This window comes from Pristiophorus japonicus, chromosome 1, assembly GCF_044704955.1.
Source record: "Pristiophorus japonicus isolate sPriJap1 chromosome 1, sPriJap1.hap1, whole genome shotgun sequence".
Taxonomy (NCBI): Eukaryota; Metazoa; Chordata; class Chondrichthyes; family Pristiophoridae; genus Pristiophorus; species Pristiophorus japonicus.
In genome coordinates this window covers 69,238,250-69,263,139 of record NC_091977.1, presented here as the reverse complement: position 1 = coordinate 69,263,139, position 24,890 = coordinate 69,238,250, and the positions used below count along the sequence as shown (strand labels likewise).

Here is a 24,890-nt window from a genome sequence, read left to right as displayed (position 1 = left end):
TTTTTCTCAAACATTTATTTACATTTAATTTTAAATATGTGATGTCTTTTATTAGGCTATGTTTGGGTGTTATAGGTTTTTTTTTTCATTGATAGTAATGGGAACTCGTACAAACGGAGTTCCCATTATTATCAATGAGAATACTGCATCGTGATTGGTTGTCCAGGCCCACTTGACTCCAGCTTGGACTTGTGTAACTTGAAGACAGGTCCCCATATGCTGTGCAGCGAATCTAGGCCTCCGACAGGGATTCAAGACCAACAGGTAGATGCGTAGATTTTTTTTAGGGTCGGAGGCATTCATACGAAGGAAGTCTCCAACCTCAATTTCAAGTATATAATTTTTTAAATGCTAAGAAACTATTAAATATTGGTGTCCAGAGCGATTTAGGTGTCCTCGTACAGGAAACATTTAAAGTTAGCCAGTAGGTACAGTAAGCAATTAGGAAGGCAAATGGCATGTTGGCCTTTATTGCAATGGGTTGCAGTACAAGAGTAAGGAAGTCTTAGTACAATTGTACAGGGCTTTGGTGAGATCACGCCTGAGGTACTCTGCTCAGTTTTAGTCTCCTTATCTGAGAAAGGACATACATGCCTTAGAAGCCCTGCAACAAATGTTCACTAGATTGATCCCTGGGATGAGAGGGTCATCCTATGAGGAGAGGTTGAGTAAATTGGGCCTATACTCTCTCGAGTTTAGAAGAATGAGAGGTGATCTCATTCAAACATATAAACTTCTGAGGGGGATTGTCAGGGTAGATGCTGAGCGGTTGTTTCCCCTGGCTGGAGAGTCTAGAACTAGGGTGCATAGTCTTAGGATCGGGGTCGGCCATTTAAGACCAAGATGAGGAGGAATTTCTTTACTGAGAAGGTTGTGAATCTTCAGCATTCTCTACCCCAAAGGGCTGTGGATACTAGACGTTGAGTATATTCAAGGCTGAGATGGGTAGATTTTTGGACTCTAGGGGAATCAAAGGATATGGGGACCGGGCAGGAAAGTGGAGTTGAGGCCGAAGATCAGCCATGATCTGATTGAATGGCGGAGCAGGCTCGATGAACCGTATGGCCTACTCCTGCTCCTAATTCTTGTGTTCTTATATTCTCAATGAATCTCTGAGATAGCATATTTATGTTCATTTACTTTTAAAGGTATGCTTTTCTACATTGTAATTTTTATTATAGTTTTAGTATTTTAGGCATTTCTATAATATAAAAATAAAATTAGCATTTCTATAGAATTAATAATTAATCTATTTTGAAAACTTACCAATTTCTAGAGCATTACGGAGTTATAATTGTGATGATAAATGGAAGACTTAAATTAGAATGCAACATCTTCATCTGTTTGCAAGCATCCTTCACAAACCACATCATTCTGGTTGGCCCATTTCATAAAACTGTATGGACAGATATTTACTGAAGTGATAATTGTTTGTACTGAATTGTTAATGAGGTATCAATTTCTCTCGGGGTAGGAATAGCCGGAGGAAAGGAGAGGAGAGAAGTAGTCTCCTGTTTTGAAGTTGCTATTATTGGAACATAGGAAGGTTGAATCCATTCCGTTGGCACCATGACTTCATTTACGTCAGGAAATGCATGGGGCTGAATTTTCGGCTTGTTGCAGCAACTGTTTTCGCCCCGGAGGAACGGTAATCGCGGTGGAAAGCATTTCCGGGCGGACAACCAGCTTCCAGCGCTCCGCCAGGACATTCGGTGCAGGGTTTGCAGGTGCGCGGAGCAGTACCGCCCGGGAGAGGCGCGCCGGTATGCAACACCCCCGGAATTGGGAATGTTTTTGGTGGGGTATTTTTCAGATATTTTATTCCACAGGCGCTTAGAGGCTGGCTGTTTAGCTCAGGATTTTCAGTTGCTCAGCCGGCCTAGCGCCCTAAAAGAGGTGTGGAACGCTCCGCTTCATACTCTGGACCCAGCTGTTGAATCTTGCGGCTGGAGACGCAAACCATTTCCTGGCGCAAAATTTACCACTCCATCTGGTTTAATGCCGCAACAGAGGCGCGACCTAATTTCCACCCCATTGTATCGCATGATTCACTCTATTGGTGATCCAAGCTTATTCTAGTGGTTTGTAGAATATGATTCTGTCTGACTAGTTAAGACCCATAATTACCTTTCCATTTTATAATTTACCCCTCTCCTTCCTCTAGGAAAACCTAAAGCAACTTTAAGGCAACCCGAGTATAATAACCAGACAGGAAAAGGGAACCGGAGGACAACTAGCTCTACAAGAGGAAGAGGAAGTGTGCAAGGAGCAAAGCCTGGCATGGGAAGAGAGGTGCTTTTAGATTCTAAAGTACACACACAAGTTGCTGGTGTACCTAAGGATGCTTCAATTCGTAAACCTCTGACTGTTACAATCAATAGGTAATTTAATATTTTGATGTACAGTATATTAAAAGATTTTCAGGGAACCAAATGCATCAGAATGAATCGTTAAACATTTAGTTTGGTGGGTTGTTTCTTGTGAAAGCAGAAATGACAGGAACTCGATAGTTCCTGAGGTTGCAGAAATCAAGTAGGGTTACGACTGGTCAACATCTTTGCAAATAAAACCAACCTGCAATATTAATTCAGCTCATGTTTTTTGAACTTTGACCAAAGGAAACTGTTGAAAGATGTTGCTGGCAGGTTTCTTTGACTTACTGACTGGGTAAATTAACTGCATCAGGGATGTTCTACTAATCTCTGTTATTTGCTGATTTAGCTGTTCTCATCTATGGCAGCAGAAAGGAGGTGTAGTAATTGATTTCAGCATTCCTAAAGAAGGTTAGGGAAGGGAATCACTTATTGTTCCTGCTGATTTGCTGACCAGTGTTTGCTGGAAATTAAATGGAAGGGTGGAATTGGTTCTGTTTTTTTTTATCCTAACCTTTCTGGTTGAGTAGAGTGCTGCTGCATGTTTTGTAGGCTTATAAGATTTGTTATTTAGAGGGACAGACAGCACCTTTGGAACTGTGCTCCAACATAAGTTAGTTCAATCAGAAGAGCAGGTGAATAAATTGAAGTTTTGCAGTTTAGTTTGATGAAATAAATAACTTCAAAAAAATAGTTTAACACTCCTGTTCAGTATTAGAGTGCAGCAAGTATGTTCTGTACCAGAAGTTATTGTTTGCCCCTATTTCACTAACATTTGGAGAAACTTGAAGTATAATTATGTTAACCTTTTGTAAGTTTTCTAAATGGATTGAGATAAAGAACAAGAAGGGATCAATCATGTTACTAGGGATATTCTACAGATCATGAAATGGTGAAAGGAAATTAGAGAAAGACATATGTAGGCAAATCTACGAAATGAGTAAAAGATATCAAATAATAATCATGAGAATTCAATTGCCCCCAAATAAACTGGTAGGGAAAAGGGAATGGAGTTTTTACAGTGTGTTCAGGACTCCTTTCCTACCCAGTAAGACAAAGACCAAAGTAGTAGATTGGAGAAAAGACAAATTATGAGAGGATGATAATGTCTGGAACCGAGTGGTCCTTGTGGAACCCAAACTGAGCATTGGTGAGCAGGTTATTGGTGAGTAAGTGCCGCTTAATTGCACTGTCGACGACACCTTCCATCATTTTGCTGATGATTGAGAGTGGACTGTTGGGTGGTAATTGGCCGGATTGGATTCTCCTGCTCTTAGTGGACAGGACATACCTGGGCAGTTTTCCCACAGAGTCAGGTAGATGCCAGTGTTCTAGCTGTACTGGAACAGCTTGGGTACAGGCGTGGCTAGTTCTGGAGCACAATTCATCGACAGCTGGGATGTTGTCGAGGCCCATGGCCTTTCCTGTATCCAGTGCGCTCAGCCATTTCTTTATATCATGTGGAGTGAATCGAATTGGCTGAAGACTGGATTCTGAAATGGTGGGGACCTTTGAACGAGGCCTGATTATTGTACATTATTATGAAACCAACCCAGAGCTCCACAGATTTATGCAATATTATGATATTATTTTACATTAATACTTGAACCAACAGAGCTTCTGGTCATTGGCAGCAGCTTCCGTTTCATTGGCAGCAGTCACTCTGAAAATATTTTGACCAACTGAGGTAGAACAGCAGAGGGAAATATTTAAAACTGATCAATAGAGCTTAGTAGAAATATATCCCACTAAAAACGAGAACAAACTAGCCAATAATGAAATGCCATGCCTGAATAAAAAGATATGAGTCAAATTCAAATGAACAAAAAAGGTATACATGAAGTAAGTACATAAAAAAATAATGGAGAGGATGACAAATGGAATATGGAGATTAGGAAAGAAGTAAAAAAAACACAACTAGGATGGCAAAGAGAATTACAAAATTAAATTATTGAGTATAAAAATAAATAATAAAATATTCTACAGACACATAAATAACAAAAGAAAAACAAGGATACGGCCACTGAGGGATGCACAAGATAAACTCACGGGTAGTGACAGTGAAATAGCAGAAATATTGAATACTTACTTTGCCTGAGTATTTACAAGAGATCAAAAAAGATATCAAGACATTTAGGATAGAAAGGAGGGAATTAATAAACTAATGAAGCTTAGAGAGAATATATATAAAGAATTTAAGATAGGGAGATAGAACAGGTCTGCGAAGCTATAGACTAGTTAGCTTAATTTTGATGGGAGGAAAGATAATAGAATCTTTCCTCAAAGCAGTAATAGAAAAGCATCTTGAAACCGAAAATATAATCGAATAGTCAGCATGTATTTCAAAGAAAGACTTGCATATATATAGTGACATACATTTATATAGCGCCTTTCACGACCACCAGACACCCAAAAGCACTTTGCAGCCAATTAAGTACTTTTTGAAGTGTGGTCACTGTTGCAATGTAGGAAACGTGACAGCCAATTTCCGTTCAGCAAACTTCCAGAAACAGCAATATGACAATGACTAGATAATCTGGGTTTTTTTGTTATGTTGATTGAGGGACAAATATTGGCCAGGACCCTGGGGATAACACCGCTGCTGCTCTTCGAAATAGTGCCATGGGATCATTTACATCCACCTGAGAGAGCAGATGAGGCCTCAATTTAATGACTCATCCGAAAGACGGCACCTCCATCAGTACTGCACTGGAATGTCAGCCTAGATTTTTGTGCTTCAGTCTCTCGATTGGGACTTGAACCCGCAACCTTCTGACTCGGGGACAAGGGTGCTACCAATTGAGCCACTGACTGACACTAAATTGAAGATCAACCTTACTGAATTCTTTGAAGAAGTAACTGAGTAGACAAGGGTAGTAGAAGTAATATATTTGGATTTAAAAAAAATATTTGTTCCTCTGATCTGGGCGTCTCTGACCAGGCCAGCATTTATTGCCCATTGAGAAGGTAATGGTGAGACGGCGCCTTGAACCGCTGCAGTCTTTGTGGTGAAGGTACTCTCATATTGAAGGGGGTTCCAGGATTTTGACCCAGTAATGATGAAGGAACTGACCCAAGTGCCATTAAAGAAATGGGACTACACTGTTCCCTTAGATTGGAAGGTTGCTAATATAGTTCCGATTTTTAAAAAAAAGTGATAAAGCAGAACCAGGTAACTATAGGCCCATTTGTTTGACTTAAGTAATAAGATGCTCAAAGATATCATAAGAGATGCCTTATGACCACGAGAGAAAATGTCATCAGGGACACTCAACCTGGCTTCTAGAAAAGAATGTTATGGCGTACAAATTTGATTGAATTTTTTGAAGAAGTTACCAAATTAATGGATGAGGGCATTCTGATTCACATTATTCACCTGGACTTTCTGAAAGCCTTTGATAAGATACCTCACAAGATACTCTGCAAGATAGAATTTTGTGGAATTAGTGGTAATCTACTGAAGTGGATTAAGAATTTGCTGACTGCCCATAAGCAAAAATTTGTCAATGAATTTAGATCTTTGGAGACTGGTTACCAGTAGTGCCTTACAGGAATAGCTATTAGGACTTTTGCTTTTTACAATCTTCATTAATGATATAGATGTAGGTGTTGGGGATCAGAAGGCATTTGACAAGGTTAGGGTAGCCTTGAGGAGGAGTTCATAGAGTACGTAAGGGACGGATTCCTTGAGCAGTATGTAACGGAAGCAACCAGGGGGCAGGCTATCTTAGATCTGGTCCTGTGTAATGAGACAGGATTAATAAACAATCTCCTAGTAAAGGATCCCCTCGGAATGAATGATCATAGCATGATTGAATTTCAAATTCAGATGGAGGGTGAGAAAGTTGGATCTCTAACCAGCGTACTAAGCTTAAATAACGGAGCCTATGAAGGTATAAGGGCAGAGTTGGGTAAAGTGGACTGGGAAAATAGATTAAAGTGTAGGACGGTTGATGAACAGTGGTGTACATTTAAGGAACTATTTCACAACTCTCAAGAAAAATATATTCCAGTGAGGAGGAAAGGGTGTAAGAGAAAAGATAGCCATCCGTGGCTAACTAAAGAAATAAAGGATGGTATCCAATTTAAAAACAAGGGCATACTAAGTGGCCAAAACTAGTGGGAGGACAGAAGACTGGGAAGCTTTTAAAAGCCAGCAAAGAACGACTAAAAAAAAATGATTAAGAAAGGGAAGATCGACTATGAAAGTAAACTAGCACAAAATATAAAAAGAGATAGCAGGAGTTTCTATAGGTATATAAAAAGGAAAAGGATGGCTAAAGTAACTGTTGGACCCTTAGAGGACGAGACCGGGGAATTAGTAATGGGGAACATGGAGATGGCAGAAACCCTGAACAAATATTTTGTATCCGTCTTTACGGTAGAGGACACTAACAATATTCCAACAGTGGATAGTCTAGGGGCTATGGGGAGGAGGAACTTAACACAATCACAATCACTAAGGAGGTGGTACTCAGTAAGATAATAGGACTAAAGGCAGATAAATCCCCTGGACCTGATGGCTTGCATCCTAGGGTCTTAAGAGAAGTAGCGGCAGGGATTGTGGATGCATTGGTGGTAATTTATCAAAATTCCATGGATTCTGGGCAGGTCCCAGCAGATTGGAAAACTGCAAATGTAAAGCCCCAATTAAAAAAGGAGGCAGACAAAAAGCAGGAAACGATAGACCAGTTAGCCCAACATCTGTGGTTGGGAAAATGTTGGCGTCCATTATTAAAGAAGCGGTAGCAGGACATTTGGAAAAGCAAAATTTGGTCAGGCAGAGTTAGCATGTATTCATGAAGGGGAAGTCATGTTTGACAAATTTGCTGGAGTTCTTTGAGGATGTAACGAACAGGGTGGATAAAGGGAAACCAGTGGATGTGGTGTATTTGGACTTCCAAAAGGCATTTGACAAGGTGCCACATAAAAGGTTACTGCATAAGATAAAAGTTCACGGGGTTGGGGATAATATATTAGCATGGATAGAGGATTGGCTAATGAACAGAAAATAAAGTGTCGGGATAAATGGTTCATTCTCTGGTTGGCAACCAGTAACTAGTGGGGTGCCGCAGGGATCAGTGCTGGGACCCCAACTATTTACAATCTATATAAATGACTTGGAAGAAGGTACTGAGTGTAACGTAGCCAAGTTTGCTAACGATACAAAGATGGGAGGAAAAGCAATGTGTGAGGAGGACACAAAAAATCTGCAAAAGGACATAGACAGGCTAAGTGAGTGGGCAAAAATTTGGCAGATGGAGTATAATGTTGGAAAGTGTGAGGTCATGCATTTTGGCAGAAAATAAAATCAAAGAGCAAGTTATTATTTAAATGGAGAAAGATTGCAAATTAGCGCAGTACAGTGGGACCTGGGGGTACTTGTGCATGAAACACAAAAGGATAGTATGCAGATACAGCAAGTGATCAGAAAGGCCAATGGTATCTTGGCCTTTATTGCAAAGGGGATGGAGTATAAAAGCAGGGAAGTCTTGCTACAGCTATATAAGGTATTGGTGAGGCCACACCTGGAATACTGCGTGCAGTTTTGGTTTCCATTTTTACGAAAGGATATACTTGCTTTGGAGGCAGTTCAGAGAAGGTTCACTAGGTTGATGAGGGGGTTGACTTATGAGGAGAGGTTGAGTAGGTTGGGCCTCTACTCATTGGAATTCAGAAGAATGAAAAGTGATCTTATTGAAATGTATAAGATTATGAGGGGGTTTGACAAGGTGGATGCAGAGAGGATGTTTCCACTGATGGGAGAGACTAAAACTAGAGGACATTATCTTCGAATAAGGGGCTGCCCATTTAAAACAGAGATGAGGAGAAATTTCTTCTCTCAAAGGGTTGTATATCTGTGGAATTCGCTGCCTCAGAGAGCTGTGGAAGCTGGGACATTGAATAAATTTAAGACAGAAATAGACAGTTTCTTAAACGATAAAGAGGTTATGGGGAGCGGGCGGGGAAGCGGAGCTGAGTCCATGATCAGATCAGCCATGATCTTACTGAATGGTGGAGCAGGCTTGAGGATCTGTATGGCCTACTCCTGTTCCTATTTCTTATGTTCTTATGTATCATTGGGATAGAAATTCGCCGACTTTGTGACCGGGTTTTCGCCGCTATTTCAACCTCCGCAGCAAAAACCCAGTCGGCGAGATCTTCGGTGGCCTTTTATCGGGCGGTGCTTCCACACACCGCCGGGGAGAGGAGCGCTGACATGCAACACCCGAAATAGCGTTTGCGATAGATATTTGCCTCTCTTGGGACCCATATTTGACGCCCAGAATATCAACAGGGAAAAACCTGCATTGCAGCCCTGCCAACAGCGGTGAATATGAAGACCTGCAAAAAAGGTAAGTTTAAAATGATTTTTTTAAAAATTCTTTTTCAGCGGTTTAGTCGGTAAGCGTTTTATGACTTTGCAATTTTCTTTTTGCTGTTTTTCCTCCCTCCCAAGGCCTCTCTCGCTGCGCTATCGGACTAAAGTTGCCGAAATTCGTGGTTTACAGGGAGACAGAGGGAGACAAAAATGAGGCAAAAGCAAAAGACAGAAAGGAGATGAGGAAAAGTGGAGGGCAGAGAAACCCAAGGCAAAGAACAAAAAGGGCCACTGTACAGCAAAATTCTAGAAGGACAAAGGGTGTTAAAAAAGCAAGCCTGAAGGCTTTGTGTCTTAATGCAAGGAGTATCCGCAATAAGGTGGATGAATTAACTGTGCAAATAGATGTTAACAAATATGATGTGATTGGGATTACGGAGACGTGGCTCCAGGATGATCAGGGCTGGGAACTCAACATCCAGGGGTATTCAACATTCAGGAAAGATAGAATAAAAGGAAAAGGAGGTGGGGTAGCATTGCTGGTTAAAGAGGAGATTAATGCAATAGTTAGGAAAGACATTAGCTTGGATGATGTGGAATCTATATGGGTAGAGCTGCAGAACACTAAAGGGCAAAAATCGTTGGTGGGAGTTGTGTACAGACCTCCAAACAGTAGTAGTGATGTTGGGGAGGGCATCAAACAGGAAATTAGGAGTGCATGCAATAAAGGTGCAGCAGTTATAATGGGTGACTTTAATACGCACATAGATTGGGCTAGCCAAACTGGAAGCAATACGGTGGAGGAGGATTTCCTGGAATGCATAAGGGATGGTTTTCTAGACCAATATGTCGAGGAACCAACTAGGGGGGAGGCCATCTTAGACTGGGTGTTGTGTAATGAGAGAGGATTAATTAGCAATCTCATTGTGCGAGGCCCCTTGGGGAAGAGTGACCATAATATAGTGGAATTCTGCATTAGGATGGAGAATGAAACAGTTAATTCAGAGACCATGGTCCAGAACTTAAAGAAGGGTAACTTTGAAGGTATGAGGCATGAATTGGCTAAGATAGATTGGCTAATGATACTTAAGGGGTTGACTGTGGATGGGCAATGGCAGACATTTAGAGACCGCATTGATGAATTACAACAATTGTACATTCCTGTCTGGCGTAAAAATAAAAAAGGGAAGGTGGCTCAACCGTGGCTATCTAGGGAAATCAGGGATAGTATTAAAGCCAAGGAAATGGCATACAAATTGGCCAGAAATAGCAGCGAACCTGGGGACTGGGAGAAATTTAGAACTCAGCAGAGGAGGACAAAGGGTTTGATTAGGGCAGGGAAAATGGAGTACGAGAAGAAGCTTGCAGGGAACATTAAGGCGGATTGCAAAAGTTTCTATAGGTATGTAAAGAGAAAAAGGTTAGTAAAGACAAACGTAGGTCCCCTGCAGTCAGAATCAGGGGAAGTCATAACGGGGAACAAAGAAATGGCAGACCAATTGAACAAGTACTTTGGTTCAGTATTCACTAAGGAGGACACAAACAACCTTCCGGATATAAAAGTGGTCAGAGGGTCTAGTAAGGAGGAGGAACTGAGGGAAATCTTTATTAGTCGGGAAATTGTGTTGGGGAAATTGATGGGATTGAAGGCCGATAAATCCCCAGGGCCTGATGGACTGCATCCCAGAGTACTTAAGGAGGTGGCCTTGGAAATAGCGGATGCATTGACAGTCATTTTCCAACATTCCATTGACTCTGGATCAGTTCCTATCGAGTGGAGGGTAGCCAATGTAACCCCACTTTTTAAAAAAGGAGGGAGAGAGAAAGCAGGGAATTATAGACCGGTCAGCCTGACCTCAGTAGTGGGTAAAATGATGGAATCAATTATTAAGGATGTCATAGCAGCGCATTTGGAAAATGGTGACATGATAGGTCCAAGTCAGCATGGATTTGTGAAAGGGAGATCATGCTTGACAAATCTTCTGGAATTTTTTGAGGATGTTTCCAATAAAGTGGACAAAGGAGTACCAGTTGATGTGGTATATTTGGACTTTCAGAAGGCTTTCGACAAGGTCCCACACAGGAGATTAATGTGCAAAGTTAAAGCACATGGGATTGGGGGTAGTGTGCTGACGTGGATTGAGAACTGGTTGTCAGACAGGAAGCAAAGAGTAGGAGTAAATGGGGACTTTTCGGAATGGCAAGCAGTGACTAGTGGGGTACCGCAGGGTTCTGTGCTGGGGCCCCAGCTGTTTACATTGTACATTAATGATTTAGACGAGGGGATTAAATGTAGTATCTCCAAATTTGCGGATGACACTAAGTTGGGTGGCAGTGTGAGCTGCGAGGAGGATGCTATGAGGCTACAGAGTGATTTGGATAGGTTAGGTGAGTGGGCAAATGCGTGGCAGATGAAGTATAATGTGGATAAATGTGAGGTTATCCACTTTGGTGGTAAAAACAGAGAGACAGACTATTATCTGAATGGTGACAGATTAGGAAAAGGGAAGGTGCAACGAGACCTGGCTGTCATGGTACATCAGTCATTGAAGGTTGGCATGCAGGTACAGCAGGCGGTTAAGAAAGCAAATGGCATGTTGGCCTTCATAGCGAGGGGATTTGAGTACAGGGGCAGGGAGATGTTGCTACAGTTGTACAGGGCCTTGGTGAGGCCACACCTGGAGTATTGTGTACAGTTTTGGTCTCCTAACTTGAGGAAGGACATTCTTGCTATTGAGGGAGTGCAGCGAAGATTCACCAGACTGATTCCCGGGATGGTGGGACTGACCTATCAAGAAAGACTGGATCAACTGGGCTTGTATTCACTGGAGTTCAGAAGAGTGAGAGGGGACCTCATAGAAACGTTTAAAATTCTGACGGGTTTGGACAGGTTGGATGCAGGAAGAATGTTCCCAATGTTGGGGAAGTCCAGAACCAGGGGTCACAGTCTAAGGATAAGGGGTAAGCCATTTAGGACCGAGATAAGGAGAAACTTCTTCACCCAGAGAGTGGTGAACCTGTGGAATTCTCTACCACAGGAAGTAGTTGAGGCCAATTCACTAAATATATTCAAAAGGGAGTTAGATGAAGTCCTTACTACTCGGGGGATCAAGGGGTATGGCGTGAAAGCAGGAAGTGGGTACTGAAGTTTCATGTTCAGCCATGAACTCATTGAATGGCGGTGCAGGCTAGAAGGGCTGAATGGCCTGCTCCTGCACCTATTTTCTATGTTTCTATGAATCCTCGTACAACGTTGATTTTTACGCTGTGCAAATTAAAGGCCGAAAAGCGGGCCTGAAAACAGTAGCAAAGCAAAAACAGTAATTTTGGCGTAACAATACCATTTTCGCTGAAAAATGAATTTCTAGCTTGAAATTTGCGGACGATACGAAGCTATGTGCTTGTGTTTGGATTGTACATGATGCTCAAATACTACAAGCATATATTAATGTGTTGCTGTTTGGCAACTGACTAATTTAGAAAAATGCAGTGCTGTGCACATGGTCAGGTCTAATGCTAAATATGCATATATGCTACAGAGAACAGGATTGAAGCCACTGCTGAAAGAAAGAAAGTGATCTGAATATTATTTGCCTTAAAGCTATAACTAAAGTAAACTGGGTACAAGGTTGCATTCACAGGACTATTCACCCCAAAACGAAGCAAAGCATAATATTTTGTCCTTGTATAAGACTTTGCTGAGGATTCGTTCAGGATACTGTCCAGTTTTGGTCCACTCACATGAAGCCCAAAGTTCCCCAAGAGTTGCTCCGTTTTTTTGGAGCAATTAGATTTTTTTGGAGTAACTTAAAAATCGCAATTCTCCCCAGTTAATCTGCTACCGTGTGAGTTAGTTAGGTTTTTTTTAGTTTAGTTTTTTTTTCAAAAGGGTGGGCAATTGAGCGGAGGGCCACTTAAGTTTCGGTGAGCTGTTTGTTGAGGACCGCACACAAATGTTCCCCCTGAGGTGTGTGGCTGTGCAGTTGCGCACCACTCACGAGGGCCCGTGCAGGCCGCTCACCAGCTCTGCCGCTGGAAGAGATTTTTACTTTCCCAAATTATTTGCAGATAGCCCTCGACTCCTAATTTGAAGTCTAGCAACAATACCAACCAGTTACCGAATGGCAAAACTAGACTTGTCTAGTACTTGATCCCATTTAAAACTTAACTTCACTATTTTCTAAATTTCTGCTTATCATTCCAAAATATCTAATATTTTGGTGTTGGTGTACATTTTCTCAGAGCATGTAGTTTAAAAAAAAAAAAATTCCTTTTTGCAATTTTTCTTTTTTTTTGCAATACACCTCTAGCTAACTTTATCAAGGGTTCCACACTTTGCTATTTAAAAAAAAAAACACCAGAAACCTAAGCAGGAAGATGTTGGGCTTCTCCTTGTGTGCTACAGTGAAAGTGAAAAAGAGAATGAGTGTGAATATTTGTTTTTGGGAAGGGGGATACATTTTTTAAAAAGTCTTGCATTTATATAGTGCCTTTCACAACCACCAGGCATCCCAAAGCACAGTACAGCCAATGAAGTACTTTTGAAGTGTAGTCACTGTTGCAATGTAGGAAACATGGCAGCCAATTTATGCTCAGCAAGCTCTCGCAAACAGCAATGTGATATTGACCAGATAATTTTTTAGTGATGTTGATTGAGGGATAAATATTGGCCAGGACACTGGGGATAACTCTCCTCTTCTTATTCAAAATAGTGCCATGGAATCTTTTACGTCCAAGAGAGAGAACAGGCGGGGCCTCGGAAAAGGTTCAAACTGCAACAGGTTTAATTGTGGAGCAATGTTAGCTTAACGGGATGGGTTTATTTATCGTACAGTATAAACAGGTTCTTAATGTGACCTCATTAAATGTCAATCTGCGGTCTCTTTTGCCAAGTCATCATTATCAGCAAAGTTTGATGAAGAATTATTGCTCTTTCTGATGCATGGGTGGATTATTTGCAAATACTTTGCTTTATAACTTGAACAATAGTATAGATCACAAAGACCAAAAATGGAAGGGGAGAAAATACATTTTAAGATCGGGCCGGGGAGAATTGCTTTTGCGAATTGATAAATTGAATCAAGTATTACTGTGTGTTCTCTGGCTGCCGTTCGGGTCCGTCTCTGACCCACGAGAGTTGAAAATGGATAGACTACATGTGGAGCTCGAGCTCCGGCTCGCCTTCTATTTCTGACTCATCCAGAGGGCCAGATAGAATGACTTGGTGGGCCAGATATGGCCTGCAGGCTGTATTTTTCCCATCTCTGGTCTAAAGGCTTTGGTTTGGAATTTTCCAGATATTTTTCCCTAATTGTTCTTGGTTTTAATCTTTTTTTTTGGTCTCTCCCAGAAGTGCACATGACTAGGTGAGTAGTGGGTGTCTGTATCATGCTGTATGGGACAGGTTAGATGGAGTACTTGGTCGTTTCCTTCCTGTCATTTTTTTGTATGTTCATAATCCATCTCCGAATTGATTGATGCTTTGCAGGTCTGCATGAGTTTTTGAAAGCATATCCCTTGAAGTTGTAAATAATGGATTGTTTCTGGGTTTAAAATTTCAAGTATCTAGAGGGAGAGTGGTCCATGAAATATTGTGCTTTGATGCTATGCAGCTTATACTCAAGATGTAGTAGTATTTGTTTCAAGTAGAATCTTCTGGTCGTAGGGAAAATCCAAGGCAGATTTTCCTCTTTTGGGGGGAGCTAAAAGACTGCCTGGGCACAGCAAATATAGGAGAATCGGCAGGGAGTAGTATGCTTGTAAGGGAGCCCACCTAACTTTCCACCTTAAATGAATGAAAAATGCAGTAGACTCCATTAGGACCATACACTCCTCCCTGCCAATTTTCCAATATTTGCTGAGCCCAGGCATTTCAGTCGAACTGAATTGGCACTAAAGACTGGTATGCAAAATCTGTGGTATCAAAGCAAATTTGTTGAACTCATCTGCGTAGTCAGCTTCCTTTATTGATGTGTTCAGTCTTTTATGAGGGTACCATTGAATTTAGAAGAACAACAGACTTGTTAGTTGTGCAATGGAGAGATCAGTGTATAACAATAAGCAGAGTGACCTTGCATTTAACCAGTATGATCTGACTAAATCCATTAGAATAATCTGATAAATCCTCCTTTAGCAAATGTTCAGCTGTAACTGCATAAATGACCCTACAGCAGTTTAACAAGATGCAAAGTATGCATGAATCACTTTTTGCCCAGAGTGCATAAAGTATAGCACCACCCATTTAGAAACTTTTCAGTATTAACTAGACAAGTGTTTTTGATTAATTAGTTGCCATAATTGGGGTGGAACCTTGACAATTGTAACTGCATTTGTTAGTGTCTCGATTTAATAGGATAAAGATCCGTTGATCTCCAAAACTGCTGAATTAACTAAACATATTTCCTTTAGTCTGCCAATCTATTTTAAATCAGATAACATTCATGATGTCAGATTTTGTTTTTCCATATCAGTATTTTTGAACAGATCAATATAGTCATATATGGTTAAATGTTAACCTGAACAAATGCATAGAATCATAGAATAGAAATTTACAGCACAGAAGTAGAAATGTGAAAAATTGAGTCAGTCTCCCCAGGACCTCCCGAGCAATATCCATCTTCCTGTCAAAATCATGGTGTGGTTATTTTCAGTTTTGTGTACGAGCTTTCATCCTAACCTTTATATGTGTCTCTTTGGGTTGGTATTGAGTGATCATCTTCTCATTTGTTATTGACAAGCTTTTTTTATTTGTTCATGGGATGTGAGCATGCTGACAAGGCCAGCATTTATTGCCCATCCCTAATTGCCCTTGAGAAGGTTGTGGTGAACTGCCGCCTTAAATCGCTGCAGTCCATTTGGTGAAGGTACTCTGACAGTGCTGTTTGGGAGGGAGATCCAGGATTTTGACCTACTGACGATGAGGGAACGGTGATATATTTCCAAATCAGGATGGTGTGTGAACTTGGAGGAGATGGTGTTCCCATACGCCTGCTGCCATTGTCTTTCTAGGTGGTAGAGGTCGTGGGATTAAGAGATGCTGCCGAAGAAACCTCGGCGATTTGCTTCAGTGCATCTTGTAGATGGTACATACTGCAGCCATGGTGTGCTGGTGGTGGAGGGAATGAATGTTTAAGGAAGTGGATGGGATGGGGTGCTAATCAAACGGGCTGTTTTATCCTAGATGGTGTTGAGCTTGTTGCAGCTGCGCTTATCCAGGCAAGTGGAAAATATTCCATCGCACTTTTGACTTGTGCCTTGTAGATGGTGGAAAGGAGATAAGTTACTTGCCACAGAATACCCAGTCTCTGGTCCAGTTAAGTTTCTGGTCAATGGTGACCCCAGGATGTTGATGGTGGGGAATTCACCAATGGTAATGTCGTTGAATGTCCAGGGGCGGTGGTGAGACTCTCTTGTTGGAGATGGTCATTGCCTGCCACTTAGCGGGCACAGTAGCATAGTGGTTATGTTACTGGACTAGTACTCCAGAGACCTGGACTAATGATCCAGAGACATAAGAAATAGGAGCAAGAGTAGGCCACCTGGCCCCTGGAGCCTGCTCCGCCATTTAGTAAGATCATGGCTGATCTGATCATGGGCTCAGCTCCACTTCCCTGCCCACTCCCCATAACCCTTTATTCCCTTATCGCTCAAAAATCTGTCTATCTCCGCATTAAATATATTCAATGACCCAGCCTCCACAACTCTCTGGGGCAGAGAATGCCATAGATTTACAACCCTCTGAGAGAAGAAATTCCTCCTCATCTTCGTTTTAAATGGGCGACCCCTTATTCTGAGACTATGCCCCCTAGTTTTAGTTTCCCCTATGAGTGGAAATATCTTCTCTGCATCCACCTTGTGGAGCCCCCTCACTATCTTATATGTTTCGATAAGATCACCTCTCATTCATCTGAAATCCAATGTGTATCGGCCCAACCTACTCAAATACCACCACAGTAGTTGAGGAATTTTATATTCAGTTAATTTAAATAAGCATATGGAATACAAATCTATTACCAGTAATAGTGACCATGAAACTACCAGATTTTCATAAAAACTCATTTGGTTCACTAATGTCCTTTAGGCAAGGAAATAGGCTGTCTTTACCTGGTCTGTCCTGTCATCATCATAGGCAGTCCCTCGAAATCGAGGAAGACTTGCTTCCATTCTAAAAGTGAGTTCTCAGGTGAATGTACAGTCCAATACGGCAATTACAGTCTACAGGTGGGACAGATAGTGGTTGAAGGAAGGGGTGGGTGAAGAATCTGGTTTGCCACGTGCTCCTTCTGCTGTCTGCGTTTGATTTCTGCATGCTTTCGGCGATGAGACTCGAGGTGCTGAACGCCCTCCCGGATGCTCTTCCTCCACTTAGGGCAGTCTTGGGCCAGGGATTCCCAGGTGCCAGTGGGGATGTTGCACTTTATCAATAAGGCTTTAAGGGTGTCCTTGAAGTGTTTCCTCTGCACACCTGGGGTTGGCTTGCCGTGTAGGAGTTCAGAGTAGAGCGCTTGCTTTGGGAGTCTTGTGTCGAGCATGCGGATGATGTGGCCTGCCAAGCGGAGCTGGTTGAGTGGTCAGTGCTTCGATGCTGGGGATGTTGGCCTGAGCGAGAACACTGCCAATGGATTTGCAGGATCTTGCGGAGGCAGTGCTGATGGTACTTCTCCAGCGTTTGAGGTGTCTACTGTATATGGTCCACGTCTCTGAGCCATATAGGAGGGTGGATATCACTACTGCCCTGTAAACCATAAGCTTGGTGCCAGATTTGAAGTCCTGATCTTCAAACGCTCTCTTCCTCAGGCGACCGAAGGCTGCGCTGGCACACAGAAGGCGATGTCTGCCCTTCCTGATAGTAGGCTCCCGAGTTATGGAACATGGTCCACGTTGTGACTCCAGACCCACTACAGCAATGTGGTTGACTCTTAACTGCCCTCTGAAATGGCTTAGCAAGCCACTCAGTTGTACCAAACTGTGACAGAAAACAATAATAAGAATAAAACTGTCCACAGAGACTACAGCGATTCAAGAAGGCGGCTCACTACCTTCTTCTCAAGGGCAATTAGGGATGGGCAATAAATGGTGGCCTTGCCAGTGATACACACATCCCAGAAATGAATTTAAAAAAAAATAACTTGTATGGCGCGAATGTTACTTGCTACTTAACAGCCCAAACCTGAATGTCGTCCAGGTCTTGCTGCATGTGGGCATGGACTGCTTCATTATCTGAGGAGCTGCGAATGGAACTGAACACTGTGGAATCATCAGTGAACATTCTCACTTCTGACCTGATGATGGAGGGAAGACCATTGATGAAGCAGCTGAAGATGGTTGGGCCGAGGACACTGCCCTGAGGAATATCCTGGGGCCAAGATGATTGGTCTTCAACAACCACAACCATCTTCCTTTACATTACATAGGATTATATAGGATATGCGGCACAGAAACCGGCCATTCAGCCCAACCAGTCCATGCGGCATTTATGGACCACTCGAGCTTCCTCTCATCATTCCTCATCAAAATCTATGTGCTAGGTATGACTCCAGCCAGTGGAGATTTTTTGCCGTGATTCCCATTGACTTCAATTTTACTAGGGCTTGTTGATGCCGCACTCTGTCAAATGCTGCCTTGATATCAAGGGCAGTCACTCTCTCCTCACTTCTGGAATTCAACTTTTTTGTCCATGTTTGGACCAAGGCTGTGTTGAGGTCTGGAGTTGAGTGGCCCTGGCAGAATCCAAACTGAGCATTGGTGATCAGATTCTTGATGAATTTAAGTGGATTTGCTGGATTAGTTTATAAAACTTACTGTGGTTAGACTAACTCTCCATTTGCAGAGACTTCTGTTCAAACCTGATCACTGGCATAACTTTGAAAAAGCTGTTAGCTACAGTTCTTTCATAGGTTGCAGTCTTAATTTTGATTTTAATGGAATTTTGTTTTGGATGTCACATTTCTCCTAATGACCGGCTCTGCCAATAGCTCGATTTAAAAAAAAAAAAGAAGCTCTTCCTTCTGTCACCCAAGATATGAAGGAGCATCTCCTGGAGTCTGTTATATAATTTACTTAAGATAAAAGATTAGCCAATTGGTGTCTGACTTTTGGTTTTGTAAATGAACCCATCAAATCCATTTAAATTCACTTCCCCATTATTACTTTGGATTCAGAATTATTTTTTTTAATTCTTTTTGGGATATGGGTGTCACTGGCAAGGCCAGCATTTTTATTGCTCATCCCTGATTGCCCTTGAGAAGTGGTCGTGATCCGCTTTCTTGAGCTGCTGCAGTCTGTGTGGTGAAGGTACTCCCACAGTGCTGCTAAGGAGGGAGTTCCAGAATTTTGACACAGTGACGATGAAAGAATGATGATATGCTTCCAAGTCAGAATGGTGTGTAACTTGAAGGGGAACTTGCAGGTGATAGTGCTCCCATGCTGCCCTGGTCCTTCTAGGTGGTTGGGTTCGATAGACTGGATGCGGGGAGGAAGTTTCCCCTGGCTGGGAAGTCTAGAACAAGGTTACAGTCGCAGGATACGGGGTAGGAAATTTAAGACCGAGATGAGGAGAAATTTCTTCACTCAGAGGGTGGTGAACCTGTGGAATTCACTACCACAGAAGGCTGTGGAGGCCAAGTTGCTGAACATATTTGAGAGGGATAGATCGATTTCTAGAAACAAAAAGCATTAAGGGCTATGGGGAAAAAGCGAGAGTGTGGTGTTGAGATAGAGGATCGGCCATGATCATATTGAATGGCGGTGCAGACTCGAAGGGCCGATTGGCCTACTACTGTTATTTTCTATGTTTCTATGTAGAGGTCGTGGGTTTGGGAGGTGCAGCCGAAGAAGCCGAGTTGCTGCAGTGCATCTTATAGATGGTACACACTGCAGCTTCGGTGCGTCAGTGGTGGAGGGAGTGAATGTTGATAGTGGTGGAATGCAACCCTTCTCTTTCAGTATCTCTGCTCAACATGATTGGGCCAGCCATTGAGTCTTCAACTTCATAAGGTATTCTTATGCCATCACTATAACCTCCAACAAGAAGTGTGAGGAGCTCATAGACTTCTTTGTCGCTAAGATTGAGACCATCTGATCAACTGCCTCTGCCACTTTTCTCCCTTCCCCGAGCTCACTGGGTCAAATTTCCACTAAGTTTCTTCTCTGTCCTAGCTCTGTACTTGCATCTTTCTCCAGTTTCTCTCTGATCTCCCCTCCAAGCTCATCTTATCCATGAGACCCACTTCCTGCTCCCTCGACCCTATTCCCACTAAAATGCTGACCACCCAACTTCCTTTCCTGGCTCCCATGTTAGCTGATATTGCTAATGGTTCTCTCTCTCCTTGGATACTGTCCTCCTCTCCTTCAAATCTGCTGTCATCACCCCCTTCTCAAAAAAAAAACCTTTGACCTCACTGTCCTTGCAAAAATTACCTCCCCATTTCCAAAAAGGGGGCAGACAAAAGGCAGGTAACTATAGGCCGGTTAGTTTAACATCTGTAGTGGGGAAAATGCTTGAAACTATCATTAAGGAAGAAATAGCGGGACATCTAGATAGGAATACTGCAATCAAGCAGACGCAGCATGGATTCATGAAGGGGAAATCATGTTTAACTAATTTACTGGAGTTCTTTGAGGATATAACGAGCATGGTGGATAGAGGTGTACCGATGGATGTGGTGTATTTAGATTTCCAAAAGGCATTCGATAAGGTGCCACACAAAAGGTTACTGCAGAAGATAGAGGTACGCGGAGTCGGAGGAAATGTATTAGCATGGATAGAGAATTGGCTGGTGAACAGAAAGCAGAGAGTCGGGATAAATAGGTTCTTTTCGGGTTGGAAATCGGTGGTTAGTGGTGTGCCACAGGGATCAGTGCTGGGACCACAACTGTTTACAATATACATAGATGACCTGGAAGAGGGGACAGAGTGTAGTGTAACAAAATTTGCAGATGACACAAAGATTAGTGGGAAAGCGGGTTGTGTAGAGGACACAGAGAGGCTGCAAAGAGATTTAGATAGGTTAAGCAAATGGGCGAAGGTTTGGCAGATGGAATACAATGTTGGAAAGTGTGAGGTCATCCACCTTGGGAAAAAAAACAGTAAAAGGGAATATTATTTGAATGGGGAGAAATTACAACATGCTGAGGTGCAGAGGGACTTGGGGGTCCTTGTGCATGAATCCCAAAAAGTTAGTTTGCAGGTGCAGCAGGTAATCAGGAAGGCGAATGGAATGTTGGCCTTCATTGCGAGAGGGATGGAGTACAAAAGCAGGGAGGTCCTGCTGCAACTGTATAGGGTATTGGTAAGGCCGCACCTGGAGTACTGCATGCAGTTTTGGTCACCTTACTTAAGGAAGGATATACTGGCTTTGGAGGGGGTACAGAGACGATTCACCAGGTTGATTCCGGAGATGAGGGGGTTACCTTATGATGATAGATTGAGTAGACTGCGTCTTTACTCGTTGGAGTTCAGAAGGATGAGGGGTGATCTTATAGAAACAATTAAAATCATGAAAGGGATAGACAAGATAGAGGCAGAGAGGTTGTTTCCACTGGTAGGGGAGACTAGAACTAGGGGGCACAGCCTCAAAATACGGGGGAGCCAATTTAAAACCGAGTTGAGAAGGAATTTCTTCTCCCAGAGGGTTGTGAATCTGTGGAATTCTCTGCCCAAGGAAGCAGTTGAGGCTAGCTCATTGAATGTATTCAAGTCACAGATAGATAGATTTTTAACCAATAAGGGAATTAAGGGTTATGGGGAGCGGGCGGGTAAGTGGAGCTGAGTCCACAGCCAGATCAGCCATGATCTTGTTGAATGGCGGACAGGCTCGAGGGGCTAGATGGCCTACTCCCGTTCCTAATTCTTATGTTCTTATGTTCAACCTCGCTTTCCTCTCCAAAGTCCTTGAACGTGTTGTCATCTCCCAATTCCGATGCCCATCTTTCCTGAAACACCACGTTTGAATCCTTCCAATCGGGTTTCCGCCCCGCCAATGTACTGAAATAGCTATCAAAGTTACAATTGATATCCTATGTGACTGTAACAAAGGTAAAGTATCCCTCCTTGTCCTTGTCGACCTATCTGCAACCTTTGATACAGTACACCACACCATCCTCATCCAATGCCTTTCCACTGTCGTTCAGCTGAGTGGGACTGCATTCGCCTGGTTCCATTCTTATCTATCTGATTGTAGTCAGAGAATCACTTGCAATGGCTTCTCTTTCTGCCCCGTTATTTCTGGTGTCCCCCAAGGATCTATCCTTGCCCCCCTCCTATTTCTCATCTATATGCTGCCCCTTCGCAACACCATCTGAAAAGACAGCACCAGCTTCCACATGTATGCTGACGACACCCAGCTCTACCTCACCATCACTTCTCTCGACCCCTTCACGGTCTCTAAATTGTCAGACTGCTTGTCCGACATCCAGTACTGTGTGAGCAGAAATTTCCTCCCAACTAAATATTGTGAAGACTGAAACCATTGTCTTTGGTCACCTCCACAAACTCCGTTCCGTAGCCAACGACTCCATCCCTCACCCGAGCATCTGTCCGAGGCGAAACCAAACTGTTCGCAATTTTGCTGTCATATTTCACTCCAAAATGATGTTTCGACCACATTATCCGCACCATCACTAAGACTGCCTATTTCCACCTCAATAACATCGCCTGTCTCTGCCCCTGCCTCCGTTCATCTACTGCTGAAACCCTCATCCATGACGCGTTACCTCTAGATTTGACTATTCCAACTCACTCCTGGCTGGACACTCATCTTGCTCCCTACGTAAACTTAAGGTCGTCCAAAACTCAGCTGCCCGTGTACCAAGTCCCGTTCATCCATCACCCCTGTGCACACTGACCTTAATTGGCTCCCAGTTAAGCAACGCCTCGATTTTAAAATTCCCATCCTTGTTTTCAAATCCCTCCATAACCTCGTCCCTCCCTACTTCTGTAATCTCCTCCAGCCCCACAACCCTCCCAAGATATCTGCAATCCTCTAATTCGGACCGCTTGAGCATCCCTGATTTTAATCGCTCAACCATTGGTGACCGTGCCTTCAGCTGCTAAGGCCCTAAGCCCTGGAATTTCACCCCTAAACCTCTCCACCTCTCTTTCCTCCTTTAAGATACTCCTTAAAACCTACTTCTTTGTCTAAGCTTTTGGTCATCTGCCCTAATATCTTCTTGCACAGCTCGGTGTCAAATTTTGTTTGATAACGCTCCTGTGAAGTGCCTTAGGATGCTTTACTATGTTAAAGGCGCTATATAAATACAAGTTGTTATTGATTCCAGCAAAATGATTCTTGGTAAGGCAGTGGCAATTTACATACAGGTGGGTTTTCTCCTCCAGTAATCTCCAGCATGCTCTTAACCGTTTTGCAACACCTGATATTTTCATCTTTGGAAGCACACAATGGTACCCATCACTAATAAAAGGCTGCTTGAATATGATCAGCAACTACCTAACTAAAATTGATTAACATGTGACCTAGCAAGAAATCAATTGGTCAGGTGGCAGTAATTAATAAATGCAGACCAATTGGTTTTCTTTCAGGTCAGGTGTTAACTAGCGACCGATGATATTAATTAAAAAAAGATTGCATCTCCCTCAATGCATAGTTCTGTCAGGACCTCTACATGGTCATAGTACTGATAGGTCTTCATAGTCATTGTCCTGTAGATGGAAGATACACTTGTTCTGAAACTTAACCAGTGTAATGGAACACTATGGTTGGAAAATGCTTGCAGTTACATGTCTGTTAGGATGAGGGGGTTGACTTATGAGATTGAGGGGGCTTGACAAGGTGGATGCAGAGAGGATGTTTCCACTGATGGGGGAGACTAGAACTAGAGGGCATGATCTTAGAATAAGGGGCCGCCCATTTAAAATTGAGATGAGGAGGAATTTCTTCTCTGAGGGTTGTAAATCTGTGGAATTCGCTGCCTCAGAGAGCTGTGGAAGCTGGGACATTAAATACATTTAACAGAAATAGACAGTTTCTTAAACGATAAGGGGTTATGGGAAGCGTGCGGAGAAGTGGAGCTGAGTCCATGATCAGATCAGCCATGATCTTATTGAATGGCGGAGCAAGCTGGAGGGGCTGTATGGCCTACTCATGTTCTTATTTCTTATGTTCTTATTTGGCCCATCGGGACTGCTCCGCCATTCAATAAGATCATGGCTGATCTGATCATGGACTCAGTTCCACTTCCCTGCCCACTCCCCATAACCCTTTACTCCCTTATCGCTCAAAAATCTGTCTATCTCCGCCTTAAATAGATTCAAAGATTGCTTACTTCCACCTTTTTTATTTATTGATGGGTTCCAGTGTGTGCTTCTAAAGATTATTCTTAACATTTATTTAATTACTACTTTCCATGAGAACATTAGTGAACAACTTGCTTTGCAACAACACTGCCCCTTTCATGATTATTTTTTTCCTGTCGATTGTCAGCTTTATTGATTTTCAATTTTACAACTTTACCATGGTGGGATTATAAATTCATGACTTTTGGGATGCTAGTTCGGTGACATAACCACTATACCATTGCACTGAATCATCTTAACCTTGCCCACTTCTTTCTACCGCAACCCCTCTGCTGTTGAAACCCTTATACATATATTTTCACTGATGACTACGCTAACACTCTGTGTTCTCCCATTTTCCACCTTCTGTAAAATTCAATCTGTCCAAAACTCTGCATTTATCCTGTCCCATACTAGATCCTGCATGCCATCAACCCTTCCTTGGCTCCCTGTCCCCCATTGTTGGTGGATTTCTGCCTGCTAAGTGTTAACCATATACATCTATTCAGTATCAAAGATACAGTTTGCAGTAACTATTTCTCATGCCAGAAATGCGTTGGTGAAATATTTGGCTTATCACTAATTATAAGTTCATTCACTAGGGATATGTCTGAATCAAATTCAAGCAAATTGTTAGTTTCCATATATACAAGGAACCTATGAACCTATAAATACAGGTCCCAACCAGTGATGATGGTGAACGTTGTGAAACCCAGCACTCTGTTGTAGCTGCCATCATCCTGTCAGGTCAAGACGCTTGGAGTGAGGCCACATAAGTGCATGAGACTATAGCTGAGAGTGAGTGGATCTTACAGGGCTGCAATCTCCAATGGATGATCAATGTCACAGGAGGTTGTGGCTCTCTCAGAGGCGATTACTGATATGTCAAATGGTAATGGAGGAC

General features: G+C 42.6%; 1 protein-coding gene across 4 annotated transcripts in view; it reads left to right on the top strand.

Annotated features, from left to right (window-relative positions):
• LOC139264414 (tudor domain-containing protein 7-like) overlaps positions 1-24,890 on the top strand; it is a 184,458-nt gene that overhangs the window by 35,645 nt on the left and 123,923 nt on the right. For all 4 annotated transcript variants that reach the window (XM_070880846.1, XM_070880856.1, XM_070880838.1 and 1 more), the window contains one exon: positions 2,165-2,381. In XM_070880846.1, coding sequence (XP_070736947.1) covers positions 2,165-2,381 — 217 coding nt within the window. The remainder of the gene's footprint in view (positions 1-2,164; positions 2,382-24,890) is intronic.